Source organism: Bombus pyrosoma, linkage group LG5 (assembly GCF_014825855.1).
Source record: "Bombus pyrosoma isolate SC7728 linkage group LG5, ASM1482585v1, whole genome shotgun sequence".
Taxonomy (NCBI): domain Eukaryota; kingdom Metazoa; phylum Arthropoda; class Insecta; order Hymenoptera; family Apidae; genus Bombus; species Bombus pyrosoma.
In genome coordinates this window covers 8,346,657-8,372,506 of record NC_057774.1, presented here as the reverse complement: position 1 = coordinate 8,372,506, position 25,850 = coordinate 8,346,657, and the positions used below count along the sequence as shown (strand labels likewise).

At 38.7% G+C, this 25,850-nt stretch overlaps 2 protein-coding genes and 1 long non-coding RNA gene across 5 annotated transcripts in view; 1 reads left to right on the top strand and 2 right to left on the bottom strand.

The window, feature by feature from the left end:
• The window catches only part of LOC122567592 (TLD domain-containing protein 2), a 278,674-nt gene extending 258,613 nt beyond the window's left edge, over positions 1–20,061 (bottom strand). For 2 of the 3 annotated variants that reach the window (XM_043726306.1, XM_043726308.1), the window contains exon 1: positions 19,519–20,061. In XM_043726306.1, the coding sequence (XP_043582241.1) occupies positions 19,519–19,538 (20 nt within the window). In that variant the 5' untranslated portion in view covers positions 19,539–20,061. Of the gene's footprint in view, positions 1–1,516; positions 1,685–19,518 lie in introns of those variants that run through there. The other variant, XM_043726304.1, reaches the window with a different exon arrangement.
• A 3,588-nt stretch (positions 20,062–23,649) lies between these two features.
• On the bottom strand, positions 23,650–25,286 carry LOC122567622. The gene is made up of 2 exons (XR_006316845.1): positions 25,154–25,286; positions 23,650–24,272 (listed from the first exon to the last, which is right to left on the bottom strand). It is a non-coding gene; the product is annotated as an uncharacterized LOC122567622 (long non-coding RNA).
• Positions 25,287–25,415: 129 nt separating this feature from the next.
• Positions 25,416–25,850, top strand: part of LOC122567601 (transcription factor kayak) — a 34,778-nt gene continuing 34,343 nt past the window's right edge. Inside the window, exon 1 of the mRNA XM_043726338.1 lies at positions 25,416–25,732. Coding sequence (XP_043582273.1) covers positions 25,601–25,732 — 132 coding nt within the window. The 5' untranslated portion in view covers positions 25,416–25,600. The remainder of the gene's footprint in view (positions 25,733–25,850) is intronic.

Below are 25,850 nucleotides of genomic sequence, written 5' to 3'. Positions count from 1 at the left end.
TTTCGATGGAATTACTGCAACGTGAAACTTTGCTATTACTGAAACGAGGTCAAATAGAGCGTAAGTATACACAAACTTTTTTTATTCTCTTCGTTTGTATATTTACCCTGTATTTGTAAATGATATTTCCAACGACGCAGTGTACGTCGATTTGCAGCTTTCTTACTAGCAATGTCGATATTTCATCTTAGAATTCGACGCAGAGCAATTGCGACGAGTAAAGCGACTTTGTGTCATTTGAGAGATTTCTAACGATATAATGCGATGTTTGTTAATAAAGTTATTAATTGTGTGTTATGTAAATACATAGTTATGCGTTGTATCGTTGGAAATACAAAATCGAATCTGCTGCAGACTTTTCAAATTTGTTTAAATTTTAAATAGGCCAATATGAGCTATCTTACTTGTGCATCACGAGCTTCTTCTATATATTTGCCAACAGACGTTGCTAACTGAATGTCTGCGTGTCATAGACGGGTGACGTTCGAACGAGGAGAAAAAGGAAAGTGAAGAATTAAAAATAGAGACGGCAGGCTGTAACGTCCGCGCGTCTTTTAAATACGCGACCTTCGAAACTACCTGTTCGTTTATCGATCGTTTCATTCGATATCGAGAACGTTTCTGCTGGTAGATATTCTTAAACGATGCAATTTCGCAAATAGCGATCGACTTCGTTCTGGAACGCGTCGCTCTTCTAGAAAACCAACGATCAGCGGAATTCTACTATATTTTCAAAATCACTCTTCTTCGTTCAAACGCTTCTACGTTTTGATAATCGGCAAAGAACGAAGCCACGTACTCTTACTAAAAATTCCACGGTCCTCCACGGCATGTAAAACAGGATGAAAAATGAGTGTGTTTTCTTATTCGACGCGATACGCGACGATATAATTAATAACAGAAATAATAGAAAATAAAGTAGCAATAGAAACCGCGAGTCTGCGAAAGGACGAGAGACGAAGATGCATAAAGCGCAATGTGGCATCCCTTGCCGATAATCAGCCTTATCATCGATCAAGAAAAGAACGAAGCAAGCGTTTGTCTTTATTCAACAGGCTTACGTAGCTAACAATTATCGCGTACCTTTAGCCAAAAACCACACGACCAACCCCGAAAAGAAACTCGAAAGACAAGCGCTTGTCTCTGTTCGGGACGAAACGGCGTACAAAACAAGAAGACGAGAAGCGTGGAATTCTGGCGCACTCTTAGCAAAAATCACACGACCGATTCGCGAAAGAGGCGAGGAGACCCAAAAGACAAGCGTCTGTCTTTGTTCGACGAACGTACGTAACTAGCGCGAGAACAGCGTAGAAAATAAGATGCGTAGAGGAACGAGAAACGCGGAATTATCGCGCTCTTTTAGTAAATATCGCACGATCCAGAAAAGAGAGTCAAGGGACGGACTCTCTATTCGACAGAGTATAATTGAGTAGAAACTGTATAATTAAGACAAAAACAGCGTAGAAACTAAACGGCGTATAGGAATAAGAAAAAGCGCGAGATCACGCGCTCTTACCAAAAATCACACGATCGATCGAGAAACTGTGGAGAAGACGAAAGACAAGCAGCAGCCTGTCTTCCTTCGGCGATACGCGACCACGTAACCGACACGAAGCGACGGAAACAACGCAGAGAAACAAGTTATGTGTGTACGATGTACAACAAGACGATGATCCGGCGGGTAAAGTCCTCGCGGAAAGATCGTCGCGAGGTAACTGACGTCTCGCCGGTGTGTGTTCATAGTTGAACAGAATCGCGCACCCTCCCTGTCTCCACCGCCCAGTCAACCTTTTCCTCCCTCTGGCCGCCGCCGCACCAGCTACCCTCTCACGACCCCACAGCGCACACCGTTGCCACCCCACCTACAGACTCCACCCCCGGACGAGCAGCGTGCGCCCCCGACTTTCCTTCTCCTTCTATCTTGCAGCGTGACGTGGATGGACGCTGTCATAGGACGTACCACGGATAGAATGGACTCCTCCTCGCCATTGTCCTTCTACGCCTGACACGTTTCATTTCGGCGCCAGAATTGAAGAAAGTTCCGCTTTTCCGGGTTTATCGGCCGTATATTTTTTATGATACGGCGGGCAAGGCCGATGATTAGTTTGTAGGGAAGGTTTAATGCGCGGCGTGAGTGGTTTAATGGGCAAGGAGAACGAGACGGTGTTTGGTCAGACATGAGGTGAAGTTTCCGCTCCGTTCGACCACTGCTATGACATACGATGGAAGTTCTTGCTAATTGTACGCCGGACATGAGAAACAGGAATCAGATTCGTAATTCTAGTTTACCGATCCAGTGAAGGGTCGAATTGCTCGTGGAATTGCCACTTGACGATTAGTATTGTATCTGCTGTGCCACGCGTGTTTACAAATTACATACATCGTACTGCCTCGTTCGGATTGGTCGAGTTTTGCTCGGATACGCGCTGAATCTCGGGCCACTGAATTGAGTCGAAGCGACGACTCAAGTTAACGACAACGAGCGTACAAGGTCGCTAGAACAGCTCAAGTTCTCGCATCGACCAAGGTACCGGCCATACGTGTTTGTATGCACTCGTTCGAATTCGAACGACCTGAATAAACTGATGCTCAAGACGCGAGAAATTGGCATGAAAAATTTGTTGAGGTAAATGTTACATCAAACCAAATATACATTCTACGAATATGGTTATTCTTTACGATTAACGTAAAACCGTCGAAGAGACGTAAAATCGCGACTAACAGCGATAACCGTGAATTGGCTGAACAGGAGTTAGAAATAATGAAACGTTTCGTTGAACGCAATGTTAATCTTTAATGGATTGAAATTGCAGCGAAACGCAGGAAAAATTCTAACATCTGCGCGCTAGTCAGACGACCTATTCTACTGATAAAACGTCTCGTAGCAGCGATCGTACCCAGAAATGTAGGTTTTCACGGCGGCAGGTAGCATGACAAATCGTAGAAGCGGTTGTACGCTTTTGTTCTATTCACGGAACGCAACTGTGGTACACGCAAATTTCGATAGTGGTAAAACGAGGTTGCAGTTTGCGCGTTGCCATTTTTATTTTAAACTTGACGAATGGTTTTCATTGCGAAACCATGTGACCCAGCATGCAGCAGGAATTATGCGCTCCAAAAGCGTTGCGTGTACTTACTTTTTCGAACAATCGTGTCAAATATGTAGGATGTTGCTGACGTTGCTGGTGATATTAATTCATTACATTCTGCGATATCGCAAACAAACAGATTTCGATCTCTGGATGATCTGCCAGTGATACTTTATCGATACTTCTTTTTCTAAAATTCGAGAACGTTGCTTTACGCACGAGAATGTGATACTTTAATCCGATGTATTCTGGTTTCTTCGATTTAATTTTAAATTCGCAAAATGTCGATGCGCGATTCGCTCGGGGGCCATTCTGATTAGGTCCACGAATTGAAAAGTAAAGAAAAGAGGAAATCATTTTTATCGTTGAAGAAAAAAAAGAAAATGCAATGTCATCGCTTTCCTTTACTTTCTAATTTACGGGCTAAATCAACTTTCGTTTGCTTTTTCATACAGCATTTTCTTAAAAAATGATAACCTTAGAATTTGTGATTACTATACTATAGTCTTCCGCGACAAATAAACTTGTTGTAGTAAGTATGTATATAATTTGTTTTTAAAGAATGTTTCTTTAAAACGGTTCATTCTTTCCTCTGTAATGGAAATCACGGATAAAGCTTGTCGAAGACTATAGCGCGTAATTGAGAGAGCCGACACGCGCCAGAAATTACGTTCGCGATACGCAAATTAAAAAGACAGAGTAAACAGTTGCAGGAAATTTTTCAGAACTCGTTAAATCAACTTTTCTGAAAGTCGAGATCTTCTGACCTGGTTCCTCTCGTCGCTAACACAGTGCAAGCTCCACTGTAAATTTGGACAACATCGTTAAAGGACGAAGACCAGGAGAAATCGATGGATCGTGTTGTGGATTCATCGACTAAAACGTTCTCTAATTTCCTCTAGTTTTTGTATTCGACGTTCTTGCAGATAAAAATGTTTCGACATCGAAATGAATGTCCGCATCCGCTTCAAAATTAATCAGAAAATTCGCCTGTCGAAACAGGAAAGAAGAAGAGATACTAGAAAATACTATAAAAATACTAATAAAAATACCAATATCGGAGGAAATAACGCAAGAGGTGATCGAAAAGGGACGCTCGAACGTACAAAGAGAGAATTTAAAATGGTCGATAATAATTTTTTTTAATTTAAAAATTAAAAGAGGAAAATTTGGAAACTTCGAGGAGAAAAAACATTTTAATAATAAAAATAAAATAATAGAATGAAACAGAAAGAGCAATGGAAAAATAAAAAAAGGGAAATAAAAGAAGAGTAAAACTTCGATACGAATCAACGATGAATTTTACGAAGCAATTTAACCTATAAAATTCGAATCGAACAAATCTATGTGTGTCCTGGTTCTTGTTACGGTCATTTGAAGAGACGATCGATTAAGCTTTATTGACGCAGATGTAGCAATGATACAAAGAGAAACGATTACAAGAAGTATCATATAATAACGATAATATTGACTTTGGAAAGCAGCGAAATAGATTTACAATTGCAGTTGGCCAATAAAACTCTTCTACATGACCAATCTAAAAATTGAGCAAATTTCATTTTAAAGCCAACCGAAACGTCCCTATCGCGTTACTTTATTTCTAATTAATCAAACAAACTTCACGCTTCCGCTTTTCGGCAATTCCACAAAGCATTCTAATCGTCTCATTTTTCCAGAAAACCAGGATCCTCTTAATTAATCAAACAACGCCCACCTTTGCGACGTTCCCAAAAATTCGATCACTGACGGTGACATCAATCTGGCAAACCTAAACATTCACGAAACATACTTGTCGTCTTATCCCTGCAGAAAACCAAAATTCTTCCAATTATAATACCGACGACCAAAAAGATATCGACGATGAAGCCGATGGATCTATCGAACCTGATCTCACAGAACGTTTCTATCATCCGAAAAAGAAAAAGAAAGAAAAGAAAAAAGAAAAAAAAAAGAAATCTTTCTTCCGCGAAAGCGAAAATTCTTCGAATTAGTTAATCGAACCAACTTCGTGCGCTTCGACGTCGCAGAGAAATATTCCGAGAAATTCGATTACTCGGCAACGGGGAGCTGGTGGTGGGTTAGAAGAAGGTCGCGAAAGGGTGGGAGCGATACACGAGTCGAATGAGAAGAGTACAAGAAGAGGAGGAGGGTAGGTGGTGTACGAAGATGCTTCTCTGTGGAGAATCGGAAAGGCAAAAGATGAGGGCAGGGGGTTGATCGATGACGCAAGGTCGTACAATATCGACGGCCTCCACGATCTGCCCCTTCTACTTACGTTGCCGAGCCACCCCTTTTCCTCCATACGATTCATTAAGGAAGAGAAACTCGTGTAGCGTGTGTTTTGACTCTCGACATGGGACCAAGCATAAATCAGGATCCCACGTGTATATGCAAGATGGTATAGGAAATTTCAAGGACGCGTGCTTGCAACACGCCATTGCTCCATTTAAGCGATCCTTTTGTCGTCACTGACCTATTTAACGTATCCTATCGTGCCTATCGTACAAACGTATCCCATTTTTCAGGCTACACGCGCCGTGGAGTTCGAGCAACCGTTCAAATCGACGATTTATTAACGCTAGAACTAACAGAGTGGTGAGAACGACCGATTTTTGGCAATTTTCCATCGAAATTTTAAAGATACGTAAAGGGTAGATTCTCGACAGATTTGAATCGCTTCTTCGTAAGAGAATCTTTTTCCACAGAGAAGGAAAACACGCGAGAAGAATTACCAAGAGATTTTATAACGCGAAAATTATTTATCGAAATGAGCAAAATGGCAAAATGACCAAACGACGAATTCTTAATCGAGGGAATTTGATAAATTTGCAACATTTTTGGGAATTTCAACTATTGTCAAAATATATATAAAAGCTTGTTATTTTGATTCGCTTAAGGCAAGTTTTACGTTCCCAGCGCTAATACCGAACTGCTGCTACATTTATCGCTGGCTTTTCTATATCTTTTCCCTCTTTCTTTACTTTTCTTCGTTGCCTTTATAGCCAATCCTAATTCCTTTATTTGGTCGAAGAAGAATATGTATAACGTTTATCTACAAGCAACTGTCGTGCGTCGGAGAATTTATTAATTCCAAGATATCATTTGATACTGATCCTCGAGTCTCTATATTCTATCTGTTTTTACTTCTTCTTTTTTCTATTTTTCATGCGAGGCAGGAAGATTCCTGTCTCAGAGAATTTCCTATTTCCACACAAAGAGCCTCTTTAATATACGACGACATATCACTGATCCCCCCGCCCTCTCTCTCCCTCTCTCTCTCTCTCTCGTATCTTTTGAAATCGTCGTTTAAAGCTACTTTTCAAGAAAGAACTTCCTAATCCTGACAGCCTGAAACTCAGAATAGCTAACTATATATCACCATGCCAACAAATACTCTCGTTGCAAACTTGGCCCTGCGTGCTCGTCCATTTCCCCTGTTATGTAACGAGAAGAAACTCGACAGAAAAATTTCCAGGCAATTACGATTTCTATAGTAAGCAGAGTATTGATTAGAATGTTTCGTGTAGCAGACTCTACAGACTGGAAGCACCTTACATTGAAACATCAAGCTGCGCCACTAATTGACACACTCGCGTCCAGAGACGTATTTTCCATAGATACTGAACCAAACGTATAACACAATACAACGGGAAAATAAAACAATTTTACGGCACAGAGTTATACTTTCTGATACAAGCAATACTAACGAGAAACTTAAATTTGCAGAAACGTGATACAAGAGCGATACAGAATACGCAATGAGGTGACTATGAGAAGTATTTGCACACTTACGTGCGTATTTAATTAGCTCCAATTAGCTGCAAGTGTATTGAATTTTGTATCATTTGGTAGTACTCGTACGTGAATACAAAAATTTCGCGTTACGAAAATGAGAAGTAAAGTTTGATAAGAAGCACTTGGTTGAAAGACATTTCTTTTTACATCAAAAAAAAAAAAAATGTCTAATAATTAAGAAAAGATATTTTTATAATCAAGAAACAGATCAATTCTAACAATTAGAAAAAGAAACCTGGAACAGTGTTAGAGAAAAAAACGATGCGGAAACATCAAAGAAGAAATTCTAGGAATAAGGAAACCAGTGCAAGGGCAAAAGGAAAAAGAAAACTCCTGTGAAGAACAATGAAAATATAACGTGATACCTACGAACTATACATAATCGATACTATTGTATAATACGTGTAGAATATCATCCAGCTTCTACGACCCTGCATTTTACCACGAACGAAAGATTTTACGAAGAATTTTACTACGCTGAAAGGTTTGTAAAATCTTCGCAATCAAATTTACCTAATTTTATGACCATTGAATATATTACAAGCAAAATATTTCAAACATTTGCAACTCTCAAATATTCGCCACTGAAACATCTCCAAGTGGATCGATATCTTTCGCACCCCTTTTTTCTACGCGCGAGATAATATACGATAGCAAGGGTGAGAAATTGGCAAGAAATTTCTAATAAAATTGATATAATTACGTTGTGATTGAATATACATATTAGAAATCAACATATCCGTAATATCCTCGAGTATATTGCCATTGAGACACTTGGAAGCTCGTCAAGCTCTCTTGCACCCCTATTTTTCTACGCGTGAGATAACTTCGCAATAACGAACTCTCGGTATAAAGATAGCGTTCTAGAGATTTACGCATCGCTCGAAAGCCGATATTAAACGAGAATATCGATCCGTGATAGGAGCAAGATCCATAGCGAACGCGGATGTTCGCGATGCATTTCAACGAGCTAAGGAGGGTGGAATTATTTAAAACGAAACGACGTCGTCGCGATATTAACAAAGTTCTTGGCGTGTCGTGGAAAAATAATTAAGATCTTCCTCTTCTGTCGTTGCTTGTGCCGCTGATGAGCCTTCGCGGAACTTATTATCAGCAGATTGAAAAAAAGAAACGTCGTTAAAGACACGTCAGTCTCGTCACGCAGCTTCGATAATTTTCGCGCGGATAATAAACGCGTTGCCCTCGAAATTGCCAATCGTTTTTCTGTTACAGCCACTGTTTTCTCTAATTCTGATGGCGAATTAATTTTTAACGAGTTTCATATTCACGGGCAAATAAGCGTTTCAACTTTCAACTGCGTGCCGACTCGCTCGTCTTTACATCAGACGATTTCTAGACTTCTAATTGAGGAATTCTCGCGTCTTATTTTTATATTGCAAGTGTCAGACACCATGGACGGGTTAATTTCAAGTGGAGACGTTTATCAGAGGTACGTACTTGAAGGAAAGTGGTACTCGCGTTAAATTAATCGAAACTGTTCGATCAGTTCACGGGAAAGAACGTCTTGGCGGTGTGTAAGAACTTGAAGAACTCTGAAATGTTTTGTTGCACGGCCACGAATATCTCGAATACCTGTGCCTCTCTACGTTCGATCGCGGTTAAAAAGTTTCTAAAAAGGTCTGACAAATTTACCATTCGTCCTAGAAAACGTGCATCTACTTTCTTCGGCCAGACAAGATTATCCTTGGCTCGAATAATGAAAATTTGTAAAAGATGAGATATAAAGCGTTTCATTGGGAATATAAATTTCACGATATAGACAAAGTTAGCACTCGCTTCAGGTAGCATGAGTTTGCTCTTAATGCGGCGAAGTTGCCTCTCGAAGTGGAACAATGTGCATTAATTCTGAATTTAAAGAAATCTCATTAGCGGTACAATCGGTGGTAGCATCTTCAATATTTCGCATAAATTCTGTTGAAGCAAAGCTTGCTTAAGCTTCGACAAACTCACGATTCATCCCTTAAACAGTTTATTAAGATTCTCGTAGCTTGATATGTAAATAAGACGTTGATCGATAATCACAGGAAAAAGAAGAAAAAAGAAAGACGGGGGAAGAATCGATTTCCATACTCTACAACCCTAATAGGCTGGAGTAACGCGAAACCAAGAATCTTCCCCAAAAATTCACCTGATCCACGTCAACCATCGGCCACAAAAAAGACGGCAAAAAATCCAAGGGAAAAAATGTTCGTTCCATCTTAACGAGCCCTCGGGCCGAACCGCGTCCGCAGATTACGCTAAATGATCCCGTTGCTCGTTCTGGGGGCGAAATGAGGAAAACGAGCAGAGAGGGAGGAAGCTGAGGCCGAACGAAAGAGCCACCTAGTGTATAGTGTGCATAGGTGCGAGAGTGAAGTGCGGCGAACCGAAAAAAAGTGGAAACGGGAGAAAATACGAAAAGAAGAAAAGGAAAGAGGATGCAAGGTAGAGATAGGGAGAGATAGGGGCGAGAGAAGGAAAATAGAAGAGGGAAGAGATGGTAGACAAGGCCGTCTCTAATGAGAACTCGAGCGATTTTCCATCGGTTTTTCCAAGCGGACGAAGGTCGCGGTCGAACCACGGAAAATGAGGAAATGTCCTCTCTGTTTCTGTTCACTTTCTGTTCACTGCTTTCCTCCCTCTGATTACAGGTATTTAAAGGCGGACGATTTTAGAAAACTCCTATTTAGAACGTATCACGCGAGTTATATAAAATATTTCGAAATTTCGTCGCCACTGGACTGCGCATTTCTATGTAAATTCATATTTTTCAGCATAAAATTTAAAAATGTAGAACCTCGTATTATACTCGAAGATGGTATCCCGCTGGGGTTAGCCATCCACGTGTTATTCAGCAATAAAGTTACAAAAACTTACCAAATGTCCAGCTGGACAAATTGTAAGGTACAAATTAAACAAATAAAAAAAAAAAGAAAAAGAATCTTCGTATTACGCGCACTCTGTGTAATTTTGCTCTGTTAAATTTCCTACAAACGCACAAAGGCTCGTAGTCTAGTTATCGCTGTGGCGAAATGAAACACGGCTGTCGTGATTACGTTGCTAAAATTTTAAGTCGTCCACTGCGAACGTTATATTTAATAAACATTTAGTACAGAGCGCGAAGTATCGTTTAAAACATGAAACGTAAATGGCAAAGTCTTCCTGAATATCGACTCTTATTGATATAATATAATACGTTGCGCCTTCCATATACATTTCCAAATTTATTTCGGTATAAATATAGATTCATCATTTTAACAGCCGAGTCTTGTTACTAGGCTGCGCATGTTTATGCAAATTCATATTGTCATGAAAATGATGAAGCAAATGGAACCTAACTAAAAAAATGTTCACCTGCTAAATGTTACAATGTGCTGCTTACTTTGTGCATATTTCATATGCTTCTTCGTATCGAGTGGATTTTCCACGTTTTTGCATCTTTAAATTTACGTAACATAAATGCACGAACATCCGCAGTCTATCTATTAGATTGGCAACTAAGTGATTTGCTGATTCTGTCATTAGGTGGTAATTAATTGCCAACCCAATATATGTAAGTCTACGTGTATGTAACATCGTTACAGTGCCAGCGAAATTTCAGAATGTTTCGTATAAAACGCGTAATATAATTCGCAAAATGTCTACAAGTGTCTGGCGAGATACTGTAGAAGAGACGGAGGATCCTCTTCTGGGTAAGTAACGACCGTGTCGGAGTCGGAGGGATGAAACCGGAGGAAGAAAAATGAAGATGGAGATAGAGAGGAGGGTTTTAGGGAGAAATAATGAGTCAGAGCGTTGTTATTATTACGTACGTGTTGTTGGTCCGGGTTCAACGTGTCTGCCAAGCATTGTTTCCTTTTTCGAGTTGGCTGCATGGCTCAAGGACAGCGCCAGACAATGGATCGAGCTGTTCGATTCGAGCCAGTTCTCTTTTCCATTTACCGCGTGCGCTCTATTCCGTCCAACTCTCCAGTCTAATTTATTTCGTTTCAATGTTTTAGTAATAATTTTAATGATATCAATGTGGCCAAAGATCGCCGAGTATGTGACATTTTGTCGAAACAAAGGGTGGAATTTACTTGAAGAACGAAGAATTATCTCGTTAACAGTTGCTGCTAATGGTAATCTCATTTTTCCCAAAATTTCTCTAAAATTTCATTTGAAGATTCTCCGCCTTTAACTTTAACAGCGATATACAGGGTGGTTGGTAACTGGCGGTACAAGCGGAAAGGGGGTGATTCTACGCGAAAAAATATGTCGAAAATATAGAATAAAAATTTTTCGTTCGAGGCTTTGTTTTCGAGAAAATCGACTTTGAATTTTCGCTCGGTACGCGTGCACTTTATCACGTCTCGTTACAACGGATCTCACTGTAGATCGTTGTCTCGATTGACGTTATGTTAATAAACGCTTCCAATGTGACCGAGGTATATATCGTTACCGAGTATTTTACGAGCAAATTTCTAATCGTCGGAACATATCTTATATAAATGAGCATTTCTACTGCTGACATGACGTAAAACATTACAAAAAATATGCAAAAATCGAAACAACGAATATGCATGCACCGAATCGAACGAGTGAAAAGTATTCATTTTTCTCACGTAAATATTTCTAGAACGAACGAATAATTAACCGAGAGGCGCGTATACGTACAACGTTGACAGACAAAAGAGCCCACGTACTGCCAATAATATGCAATTTCTTGTCTTCTAATTGATACGACTTATTGCGCAACTGACACGTTCCGAGCTGATCGGATCGCGCAAATTTAAGAAACCTCGTTCCGTCACGGTGAAATACATTCGCTCTGTTAAACAATATTTATTCAGACGATAACAAGCCAGAAACTTATCAGCGATATCGTTTCCATCGTGTAATAAGTATGCCGAACGATTCTCGAATATTGAAACGCGTCGTCGACGATCTTTCATCAATTCGAACGATGGCACTTGTTACGATCTATTGAGAAATGTATAATTTTGTGTGCTAAACTAGACTGGCGGCGTAGTAGTAACACGCGTATGTGAATATGAGTGTATGGAAGTATGTGTGTGCACAGCGTTTGGAAAAACAGATGAATATAACCGTTCCGTTGACTGTGTGATATGGAAGATGGGGTTAGGTTGGGGTTAGGTTAGGGTTAGGTTGAGACAAGAAAAAGACGAGACAAAGAAAGTGCTGAGACGCGTGCAAATGCGTATCGATGAAGATCCTGGGAATCGTTTATTGAATAAAGCTAAAACTACTTTAATATGAATTCTAAGCGTATCCTTAGTGTTCCTTTACTTTTATTTCGGCGATTAAGATCCACAATTCTCGACAGGATCATAAATCTAACCGAACTTAAATTTCCTACCACTCGTTCTTTATGACAGCTTGATGTATTATAGTAAATGTGAGAAGTAATATATATACAGGGTGGACAATATATAACTAATTTCCAAGTGCCGCCATACTCAAACGATGCGTCCATCGTGTCCTGTTCCGCTTTAGCGATTGTTTTATGGAAGAATATGAAATAATCGTGGAGCGTTGCACAGTTGAGGAGCGAGTGAAAATTATTCAAACATTTGATCACAGTAATTCGTCGACCGGCGATGACTTTAAGCAAGTTACGTTGACGATATCATCCGGCCTGATAGATCGACCGATTTAACTTCACCGAACTTCTTCTCGTGGGCTTTTCTTTTAATCCTAACTTTCCCTCGTTTTCACAAATTAGTGGGTCGTATCAGGTGGACATTAGAATGGTAAAATATCAATGAGATGGAAAAGAAAAAAGGCAAATAATTAATTTTGCTCTTTGTCGTTCACGGGCATTCGCGCTAGTTCTACAAAATGATCTGCTTTCATTCGTCGGCGAGAGTAAACAAATTTTGTAAAAATTGTTTCAGAGATGGTAGAACAATAATATGTAATCTTTGACCTTGAAAAGCGTGTCAAATTGACACGGAGGACCGCTGAGGGTTAAAAGTAAAAAGTATGTCGATGAAGCAAACGTATGAAAATACAATGAAAAATGCTATTGACGGAGTTCGACTTTGCGCAGCGTCTGAAGGCAAACATCTTTCTGATATTATATTCCATACGTTTCATTTGCAGAAGCTACTCCTTCATTCTGATACATTGGCCAAGGGATTACTTGAAGAAACAATAAACGTAGGCTTAAGAGATTCGAAGCATTGGGTGCAAAAGACAAATTTTAAGTGACTCTTAGATAAGAGAAGATAGCTCAGAGAAGACAGGTACCTCATCTACTAACTTTGTACACGTTGGTTTCGTCCGCAACGACAAATGCTTGGTGTTATTTTATAATAAATTGCACTTACAATTAACAAAAAAAAAATCCATAAATAATTTCCACGTACTAATAGATATCTTGACTGTTGTTTTTATTTCGTTCGAAAGTTATTGACAATGAATATCAGTCGCTTGTATATCGTCCAACCTGTGCAATATATCGTTTCTTCAGTTATTAATTACAAGGAAAGTCATACGTCCAGTCGTTAAAGGATACGATCCTCTTGTTTTGTTGGATAAATGCTGGATATTTTAATTACATTGGTTTCTTACCAAAGTTGCGAAAACGTATCCAAAAATTCAACTCTCCATACGAACGTAATCCCAAAGATTCGAAAATTCCAAAAATTCAGCCATTCCGAGAGATAACGCAAAACTTCAACTACCGAGTAACGCACCAAAGTACGTAAAAGTTCTACTAAAATCTTCATCTACGTAGTACGAGAACGTCTACAAAGTAGGATCATCAAGCGCGTTAGTTGATCAGCGGAAGCGTGACAAACGCACAATCGCAACACGGCAATACGTAGCAGCACAGCGACGCGTGATGACACGTGCAACATGTTCAAAGCATAAGTGTAAACGGATCGCCTAACCGTGATTAGATATGCAGCCAGGTACACGTGTATATAAGCAAATGAGCTGTACGATCCACAGTATGAAATCGTGGTAAAACAGAGGCAGCGCGCGTGCCTTATCTAGCGACCTCAACTTCCGCACCTTTTCACCATTTTCCACCCCTTTGCTAATTACGCGACCTAACGAAAGTTCAAAGAACCGTCCGTCGTCTTTTCTACCACGTACCTCTTTCCCCTTTCTTTTTCCTCCTTTCGCGTATTCTTCTCTCTTTAATAATCGGTTCTTTTTTTTTGCGGAAACACCCTCGCGAGACGATTCGAAAAGACACGCGGAATATGACGACGATGAAATCGCATTGATGGTATTCGACGATAAAAGTTAGTTGCGCAACGCTTCTCACTCCCCTCTCACGGAAATATCCTCTGTCGGAAATAGATTCAAGTACATGGACATCGATGGTTGGCTTGGAATTATGCATCGACTCAGTTCGTCAAGGTTGCTGGATCACGACCGCGGTTCCGCGCGTGGGGCGTTTGAACCATTCGCGCTTCTTTCCATTTCTGCGTCTCGAAATGCTTTCTGAACTTGGCCGTGCATTTTCCATGAAAATGATTTCTATTACGTTTCCTACAGTGCGTAGGGTTCATGGCGTGATAGATAAAAGTTTGACGTGATTTTCTTAATGCCGTTACAATGAAATTCCATCGTATCCTATTCCATCTTTCGCGAACTTTCATTTATTCTAGCTGTTAATCGTGTTTCTGTACGATATATCAGGTTGTCGGAAAAGTTTCTTTCGTTTCATAAGGTGATAACAGATGAACAATAATTTCTGTCTTATTTTATCGAATTAGGTATGATCCATTTCGTTATATTTCTATTATTACGTTCGCGCATAATTCAATAAACTAATATAAAACAAAAAACATTGTGCGTCTATTATTTCCTTCTAAAACGAAAGAAACTTTTCGGATCTAATACAAGGCACGTACGTAATAGAATAAAAACTTGATACGCATATCGGTAAATTTGCATACACATCGCTCCAAATGAGGCAACCATCGACGTTTCGAATTCTCACATTTTACATATTTCAAACCTCGAACTTTGCAATCTAACTTCGACCGACGACTTTAAACCTTAGCAACCAAAGCTCTCTCAACGATAGAATCTTTTACGTTTGAAGCGCAACTACTCCATTTTCCTTTACTACACGTTGAAACGATGGAAACGAGGAGGCAAAAGAAAAGAATGCAGAAGCCGTTCGAACGTTCGCCAAAGGAGATAACATAACCCAGATTACTTTATCATGTTAAGCGATGACAGCGTCCATAGGTGTGTGAAGTCGGACAGAAAGTCGACGCGTTGACCAACGCGAATAGGGTTGAAGTGGTAGCGATAATGGCCGCCCGTTGATGATATACAATACAAGCAACCACGTCGTTTGCCTACGCGGCGATCAACATAAATCGCGAGAAACGCTTTCAGCGTGAAAAATAGCTCGCCTTTTGATCGATCCCTATCGCGTCAGACTGTGCCAATCGATTTCTACATGCACGCGCGTGTCCACTTTATTGTACGGGTAAAAGTTGAAGTAATAAATATTTCATTGTTGCTATTAATGTTTCATTAATAAGTATCCATGAATATTTATTAATGGGTAAACTTAATGCCTTTTATTCTCCAGCAATTTTATTCTATTCTGTTACTAGTTTAATTATTTTTTATTAATTTATTTGTATCACACGTGCCTTTCATTATTATTGTTAATGTTTCATTGATAAGTATTCACGAATATTTATTAATGGGTAAACGTAATACTTTTTATTCTCCAGCTATTTTATTCTATTCTATTACTAGTTTAATTATTTTTTATTAATTTATTTGTATCACACGTGGCTTTCATTACTATTGTTAATGTTTCATTAATAAGTATTCATGAATATTTATTAATGGGTAAACTTAATGCCTTTTATTCTCCAGCAATTTTATTCTATTCTGTTACTAGCTTAATTATTTTTTATTAATTTATTCGTATCACACGTGCCTTTCTTTATTATTGTTAATGTTTCATTAATAAGTATTCATAAATATTTATTAATGGGTAAACTTAATACCTTTTATTCTCCAGCAATTTTATTCTATTCTATTACTAGTTTAATTATTTTTTATTAATTTATTTGTATCACACGTGGCTTTCATTACTATTGTTAATGTTTCATTAATAAGTATTCATGAATATTTATTAATGGGTAAACTTAATACCTTTTATTTTCCAGCTATTTTATTCTATTCTATTACTAGTTTAATTATTTTTTATTAATTTATTTGTATCACACGTGGCTTTCATTACTATTGTTAATGTTTCATTAATAAGTATTCATGAATATTTATTAATGGGTAAACTTAATGCCTTTTATTCTCCAGCAATTTTATTCTATTCTATTACTAGTTTAATTATTTTTTATTAATTTATTTGTATCACACGTGCCTTCATCTGGCATTCTACGTATGTAAATGTATGCTTCTAACAGTAAAAGTTGAAACTTTAATGCTTCTACGATAAATACACTTGTACCTACGTACACCTACGTACACTTCGTACGTACACTAGCTGCGAGATATTTGCCACGAGTCGATATCTTTCAGTGCTTTTATTTTCTAGTCGTTTTATTTTAAAACCATTATTTTATTCGTTATATGTGTCTTTATTTGGTATTTTACCTTATAAATATGTGTTTACGAGCAATGAACGAATTTTCAGTTTTCACTGGAAGCGTACATTTTTCAACTTGGTTTAGTCGAAGCACTATACTGAAATGGAAACAGAGCAATTCAAACGAACGTTGTAGCTATTTAACAGATGTACATCGTACGTATGTATGCTCAACTATAAGCATAAAATGAACACCTCGTGGTTCGAATAAATACCTATAATAGCAAACATACCACGTGTAAACTAACAATTTGCATAAATTTATTAAATCAGGCGTTATTAAGTTTCTCATCCATATTTTACACCTATATTTAAAAAGTAGACTTTTAATACGACGCTGTTAATACCGAATGTGTTGCAACAAATGTATGCAATGTCCGATAAATGAATACATTTATTAAATATAGTAGACACTTTATGTGTGCTTCGTTTCTCTATGGTCTTGCGACAGTAGCATTGATCGCTAGTCGCTGTATAACTTATTGCATACTTTTAATGTAATCTATACAGCCATGATAATATCATAATTTATCTATGAGCGAAGAAGTAAAGTAGATCTTCTCCCAAAAAAATACACAACGATGAGTAATACGATACATTAACATTTTTGTGTGAAAAATTTGAATTAATAAAATTGGAATAAAAAATTAAAATAGTAAATAAAAATTTATAGGGAAAAGATGTTTCTTTTTATAGTATAGTAGGATAGTTGTTTATACAAAAATTCAACGATATACGGTTTAAAATTAACACGGCAGCATGATCTTCAATCCAGCAAACTGACCTGCCAGATCTCATTTCGCAACACGTTTATGGCGCCACGAGATTATAGAAGCTATTTCAAAAGCGTCTAAGATTTCATGTAATAAGAAAAAAGTGTAATGGTCTGTGTAAAAAAACACCTTTGATTCTTCGAGATATCATTTCTTCTTTAAAAAATCGTAAGAATAATTTTTTATAAATCTATTAAATATCCTGTAGATACAGATTCGTCGTCCGTGATGACATTGAAATCGCGATAATCTCAAATATTTTGTCCCGAAACAATTTTTTCGATAAAATTAAAATCATACAAATAGTGTAATTTAAGCTTTTAGAAAGTATTTATAAAATAGTTCGGAGAAAAGGCTAAGTTCCTCTTTTCGTATGCAAACTTATATAACGGGCTTAACCATAACCATCGAATATTCAAAGTCTTCCTCGTAACATCTTTAGAAATCGTCGAACTATTTTAAGAGACCAGCAAAAACTACTGAAGCCCAGATAAACATTTTGAACGCTGCGAGAAATCGCTGTTTTATCATAAGAGCGTTGTCAATTGCGCGCGCGTTAAATGAAGCGAAATGACTCCTGTCTAACCTCGAAAAATTCAGCTGCGCGTCTATCGATGACAGTCAAACCTTTGTCTCTTTCTCTATCCGCAACACTGAACTAATATTTCGAGACTAGAGAAATTTTCTGCCGCCCAAAACGAATCAATAGTTGCGCGATTGTTCAACCACGAAGTACGCGATAAAGAAGAAAAATAAAAACTAACAACAGCATAATGCACCGAATAATGCGACCAATCGTTTTGTGCGAGCACAAAAACGAATGGGCTGAGTTTCGTGTAACGTGACCAAATATCGATCGATCGAGGCAACGAAGGGTCTCCACGTCTAAAGCGGAATAATACAATCCCAGAAACACGACAACAGCCTAGGAGAGAACAGTGAAATGGCTGGCGGAGTGCGCAGTGAACCGTTCCCTGAGTTCGCCTCCTTTGGTTCGCAAAGTGGCAAGCGTCAATTGATCTACAAGCCTCGGCAGGAATTTATGACCCGCCCCTTATCAAGAGAAACCATCGTTGGTCGTTAATCGCGCTATGCCGTAATTCACCTTCATCGCGGGTCAGATGCCACTACTATGTCGTGCCAATAACACCTACACACGTTCTTCTATATACAGACCGTGCTCCTCAATTCCTGGTACAATTGAAATTAAGACGAAAATCAAGAGTAATAAAGTTACATTAGAGGCTCGATTTTCAAAAAAGATCCGAGGGAAAAACCAAATTTGCCTAGACTCAATTAGACAAGAATAGACAGGAGACTATTCTACATTCCATCGTGCGAAAATATAGAATAGAGCTTTTTCGTTTAAGGCCTTGCTTTTTAGAAAGTCAAAATGGCTTTACCCAGTAAGTTTATTTCTCTTAATAAGTTAGCTTAATTAATAGTGAATTCTCTAAGGTAAATTTTTAGAAAAAATGTTTGTAACATCATCTTTCTCTATTTTTCAATTTATGAATTTGATCAATATGAATAGCCTGTAAACGAGTCACAAGTAAATATGTACAAATTCATGTGCTACCATTTGGTCCGCATATAGTTCGTTTGGGTCGCATATATTCATGAAAACGATATAGATATACGTGTCTCCGTACGTCCAAGTGGAGACGCGCGGGTATCCATAATTTACCGCTCGTTACACACAGCTACGCGAATAATACGAGATAGTAGAACCCGTAATATCTAAAGAACGATCAAAATCTGTCTTTCGTGAACAAGAGAGTGGAAGCACGCTGTGACTGAAGGCTGAAGGTACTTGTCGCGAGCAAGAGGCCCTCATTTGCCAGTCAAAGCGAGAGAATCTTTAAAACGTTAACTGGCAAGGTCACGACGTTTCAGGAAAACGATGGAGTATCATTGTCTATATAGTTTCCATCTCTCTCCCTCTCCTACTCGTGTTCACGATCGAGATATCAAAACAATAAATCCGACCAAAATAACGCGTTTACTCTTCGTTAGAGGAAATCACAATGGCTCGATAATGTCAACGAGAACGAAAGTAAAAAAGAACTAGAATAACATTCAAGTGCAAGGTTGTGGAGAACGTTTTCAAACCGTTACGGCGACTATTCTTTTTCGTTGAGGGACTCTCTCATATATGTATGTATATAACAGACAATCGAACGCGGTTATGTTATATACATACTGCGTTAGAAGAGACGAGGGATCGATTGAACCTATTAATTATGAGACAATGACCACTTACATTTTCCCGTGATCTGCCATCCGGTCGATGATGTCAGTAGACCAGCACGTCGTTGCTTTCTCGAAACCGCTCAATGTAGCCCTCGTGTGTACAGCTTTGTGTGTTCGCACCTTGTTCGATAGTGCGGGAAACTACTACTGCTACCGGAACGGATTACGATGGCGTAAAACGCGGAAAAACTCCACGACTGATCACGAGGGAAGTTTAAGCGTACGCGACAGCATAGAGCCGGCTTGATGCGAAAAAAAAGTAACAGGAACGTAACCGCGTGTGCGACACCGATTGTTTCGTGATATTTCGTCGCCGTCTTCTGCTATCTCACTCTTCGCGGACCCCGAGTTTCCTATGTCGCGTGAAACAAACGACTACACCACGATCGATTCACTGGCGACGCGAACGCCCAACACGCACGTTCCACGATGCAAAATACGCCAAGACTATCGTCGATTAACGATGACACTGCGCGAAAGAAGAAAGTTTTTCCGGTTAAAATGCAATTATAGACACTTCGGTACTCCCGGCCCAGACTGTCATCGATTGTTGACGAGCGTCTTGGCCGATCATGTCTGCTACCGGAGTAACTACAGCGCCATCTTGTGATATTTCCCACGAATCTCATGTACGTAGAAATATCTGTAGATTAGTACGAACGCTTCTTATATCGATAGCTCGAACTTAGCACCTCTACTGGTGATTTGTGGTATTCGATTGTCGAGATGGGATCTGCTTAGTCGATTGAGCATGATATTGACGTTTAAAATAAAAACTGAAAATGGTTTAGTGTCTTTCCTTTAGCAAAATATGTATGTACCATTTTCTTGTATCATCGATGCATTTTTAAATACATTTGATTAAATATACTGTGATTGATTTTTTCAAAAAGTGAATAAGTTTATTCTTATTCTTCTAAGGTAAGATAATTCGTTTTATGAAATATAATCTACTTCTATCTGATTTTCTTAAGAAGAAAGTAGGGTTATTCGATTGGATTTCGCAACAAATGATAAATGTATAAAACTTAATGTACCGTATCAAATTCGGGTTTTTAACCTATTGTATACTTTCACTATGTCGTGAATAGAAGAAAATTATTAGTAATAACCGGGACATGACAAACATTTGATCGATTACATGCATGTGTAAGCCTAAATATCAAAGTCAGGCCGATATTATCTCGGCTGCTTTTAAATTTCACGTTTATCTGAGCAACTTGGAAAAATAGAAATCACAATGTAGCGCATGTTAAACTACTTATCTCATAGCATTTACGCGTCAGTATCTTTCATAGGACTATTCGCACACAAAGACAATCCACCAAAACATTTCCTGCATGCTTAATTCTTACTCATTCTTGATAGTGATATGACTAATTGCAACGATAATCATAACATACATATAACACGATCCGAAATCTCTTTTTCACTATTTTAAAATGATGCTTTGCCATATCATATAGAAGTGCAAATATGTCATACGTACGTTGACTTTCTTCTTAGTAACAATAAACAATTATTAATGCATTATTGTTTCCTTGAGGAATTGTATTGAATTGTAAATACCATTGAAAGAATAAAAAAATATGCATTATTGTAAGAAAACACGCAGTTATATCTATTCTTGTCGTGTAACCAATATATAGAATTCAATATTTAACCGCGAACAAAAATTCTCGTTTTCATTCCCACAGTGAAGTTATGGCGCGAACAAAGCATTTTAAGGATGGGAATATTATTGCCGAGATTCTACTGTTTTGCATACAATAGTTTGTTAGGCTAGACAGCTCGGCGAGTATACACAAAAAGTCATGCACATTGTTTCTCTCTGTTCGCCGCGTATGAATACCAAAAGAGATTAACGAAATTTAAACTCGCCTTCTTAAAATTTATAATTCCGTGCTGGCGCCCGACTGTTTACGCCCACGCGTCGTTGCCTACAATGCTACGCGCACAAACACGTCCGTCTGCCACTTTAAAAACTGTTGACCGCAGATGCACTAAATTGTTTCATTTAACGACCCAAGCAAAGGTTCAAACCTTTCATTCGGAAGTTTAATATTTTATAATCATGACCATTCTCAAATGTAAAAACCAATCAATTCAACATTTCGTTAATCGATCAATTTAAATTGACGTTAAATCGATATTGATATATATTAAAGCTTACATTTTATATCTGTTTACATAAACGAAACGAACATTATTTAGTTAATGCAATCATAACAACCTTGGGAATTTACATTTTTGTCGATGCTTCGAACGAAATCAGTTTCTCAGGCAAAAACAATGCCTTTGTTCCGTTTTTCTATCAGCTGCTGCATTGCCTTCCTTCTAGTCGTTAACCTTGGCAAGCACAAAAGAGGATAAATACCAAACTGCGATAGAATAATTTCAACTTTGACTTCCTGTCCGTTGCAGCAAGCTAGTAACAAAAACTGTTACGTACTCTCGGAAAACATTCGCCTACTTGTTCCTATAACCTCAAAAAGGATACAAAACAACGATACTCTGCATATCTGCATAAAGTTATTGCTATGAAAATCCGATTGATTGACATTATGCACACGTACTTATGTATGTAGCACGAAAGTTGCATATAATCGCTTTGTTTGCGCGGCCATCGTGCCAAATTTATTAACAGACGTGTTTATAGGCGCGCGACATGTATCCTCTTGTCCAGCGCGTTTTATCTCGAACGTTTGCAAACAGCACAAGCGAACCGAAACGCACGTGCGTTTTGCAAGAGGCAACGGGAGCGGGTATTGACTCATTTCGTGCAACTTCCACGGCTATGCTTCGAACTTGCCAGCTGCGACCGAGAGCAGAGTCCAAACGTGCTCGATTCCTCGATCTCTAGTTGTATTGTTCGTAAATTGCCTGATCACATTTTCACGAGTTAAGCCTTTCCTTCTTTGTTTCAGAAAAGTTCGCGATGTCAGCAGTGACGTTATCTCAGGAGACTTTGTCTGTGTGTTTATGGAAAGAATACGCAGCGACTAACAAGCAAATGCACGTGTGACGACTCGATTTCGCATTTGGCGTATTTCGTTGCAAGAATAGTGCTCGATACTCTGTACGCAATTAAATCTCTGAAGATTATACCTGATTGATAACTTATCGTTAATCGTCTATTCGTGAGTACATACAGCGTCCATTATCATGTCAAAATTGATTGATGAGAAAAATTAAGAAAAATTAGTCACTAAAAAGTATTGATAGATCATGCATGTTAAATGAAACGGGCAAACAGAATAATAAAAAAATGTTACGAGTATGTGTTTTTAAATTCGCTGACTAGTAATCGCTATTATTAGTTCCTACTAAAATAACTGCTTTTTTATCCGCTTTATATATGCAGATAAGATAAAGGAGGATATTTCAACCGTTTGTATCGGTGGAAAATCGCCTTGTCAATTTCTAATTGCGCATGTGTTAATATCAAGAACTCTTCACGATATATGCATATCTTGTACGACAGATGCGTTCTTCTCGTCTTTTTTACAAGGAAGATCGATGCGTGATTTGTTAACCTCGAAAACGCCACGAACAAGGCTTAACCTACATGTTAACCGAGAAAATCAAGCGAACGTGAAACAGGCAAAACAACGATTCTCCGTGTATTCTTCGAGCACATGTGAGGCAGATTGCTCCCGCGGCACCGATTTACGAAACGGCAATGACATTCCATGGCGTCGTAATTTTTCCAATCGGGTAACGTTTCAAATGTAGCCGCTAAGTCGAGGCCTTGGCTATAGGCAGAAGTTAGCTCAAGGACGACGACCGCCTGTCTATTCGAATTTCATCATGGTGTGAAGCTAAGCAGGTGAATGTCAGTCCCTTACGCCTCATGCCCGTAATGAGACATATCTTTCAGGCATAACGCCGTGCTCAGTAGATGGACCTGATTTGGTTAAAAATAACGATTATGTAAAATGTTATCAGCGAACATGAAAAAGAGTAAGTACATATGTAGGCTGGTAGATAGTCTTTAATTGAAGCTTTTAATATTCTGTATTGTCATGATGGAGTGCAGACGTTTATGGATTGGAAAATTGAAAGATAATTGAAAATGTAAGATATCTAAAAAAGCTCGTATAACATTTAGAGAATTTTAGTTGAATTTACAAATTTCAAATCCATTGAAATCCCTTTATTTTATTATTAATCCATTATTATTAAGTAATAGTAGTAAATTCATTTGAAGAAGACATCTTTATTTTAATTTAATTTTTCCCAAATCTCTCACGCCATCTCATTTACGTGTATCATGCACAAATGCAAAACTATCGCATGTCGAATTACGATAATCCCTTCCTTAGTATCATACGCACTAGATGTTTAGATGCGAAGGAAGAAATCATTTATCTATCATTTTGATCTGGCTGACACCGTGTGTCGCAGTTCACGGTTGATTATGCATACGGCTAATAACAAGGTAGAGAATGAGAGACTAGTAAGTGAACCAGCTTCCTCGTTTATCTTGGGCACTAAGTTATACAGGTGGCACCTGCATGCTTCAAAGCGGAGGAAACCGCAGGTCGTGGAACGTCTAGCCATCCAGAGGGAGCAGGTTAAGGCGCGAATATCCGACATATCAGTTTGGTGAGTCATGCGTCTTGTTCGATATGTTCCGGCTACCCCGTTCACCGCCTACACGACTCGCCATATGAGTCATCGACGATTCTTGGAAACGAAGCGTGCCGCTCGTTTGAAATTTTCGTCGCCAAGTGACGCTACTGCATACTTTGGAAACAGTACCTACAAAATCAACATCCTATAGATTCTGGCATTCGGTACTCGGTGCTATTTCGTTTGCTCGGAAAATTCCGCTCCAATGGCATTATCAATTGCGCAATATCATCCACACGTATTGCCAATAACAGAAGATAAGCGTCAGAATGACATTGCAACAGTATCGCAAGTCAGTCAGGGATGAAACAATTGCAGAATAATTATCGTATGAAAGGTACAGGGATGATAGTAAGCGTTGTTAGTTAAACACGTTTTGTACGTCGGTTGAAAGATTCCTAGAATATGACTAAATAATTATAAGCGAGAGATTGGAAGAAATCTTAGTAATGTCCTATCTCCACATTCTTGAATATCAATTATATTTATCTTTTTGATAAATATACGTAAGCTTGAAGTTTTCAATATCAGATAAAAATTTTGTAGTGTAATTTTCTAATGTTTTGTTTAGGTAAATGATTCGTTATCTTATACCAGATAGCATGTAGATTAGTGGAATCTTAACTGGCCATCCTTATCTGACCACCAATCCATAAAATTAATTCCTTGAAACGAGGTTTTGAACCCTCTTGCGCAATTGAATTAATATTATTACTGAAATTTTACAAGTCATAAATTTGGTAAGGGGAGAAATGAAGTGTAATAAGTGAATTTTACAAGCTACAAATTATTTGACGAAAAATTATAAAAATGTAAGAAGAAACCTATAATCTACGTCTTATAATTTCTCAATTTATGACTGCAATTAATTTTCGTTTACGAAAAAAGAAAATACTTAAGATTTCCTAGAGATGTATTTCCATCGATAGCCGACCAAATAGAGTTCCAATTTATCGCCAGTAAGATTACAGTAGTAAAATCAAGCAAAACACTGTTTGCATAAACAGTACCCTGGCAAACAGATCCCATTGATAGCACGAGTAGCGTCGGCCCTGGCACGAGCATCGCGAACGTGGCGCGGCGAACGTCGCTATTGGTAGCCTGGGAATAGCTAGTGACGTCATACTTGTTCGTGGAGCCTCGGCGTGTAAAGAAAGAGCGTGTCCAGGCAGATCGTTGAGCTAAGGATTGAACGTGCGCGAACCTCGAGGTATTCCCCCACGGTATGAGTCATCGCGCGCAGTTTCACACAGTTTCGGGCAAAGGAACCTGCGATCCGTGTGTGCTGCTTTCGAGTTCTCCGTAACGAGGATCTTGAGCATCCCTACAGACGATCAAGAGAATTGATCCTTTCATAATAGAGGTTATAAAACCGCCGCGAACCCAATCGTCGACTTTTCCTTTCGCACTGAAGGAATACGACCAGGTAAAACCCGTTGCGCATCGACGACGTAAATATGAAGCTCGACGTGTCGGACGTGCTTTACGACAGCTCGAGCGTGTCCAGCGACAGCGGGACGTCACAAAGCTCCCGCGTCAGCCATGATTTTCTCGCCAGCATCGCGAATTCGACCATACTACCTAGCAACGTAAGTACCGGTTGAATACTCTCCTTTCTACATAGCTAGAGAATGTTAAAAGAAGTAGATTTCTCCGCGTAAATATGGCAACTTATGCAATCCTTAAGGTGTACGCTTATGTGTACGC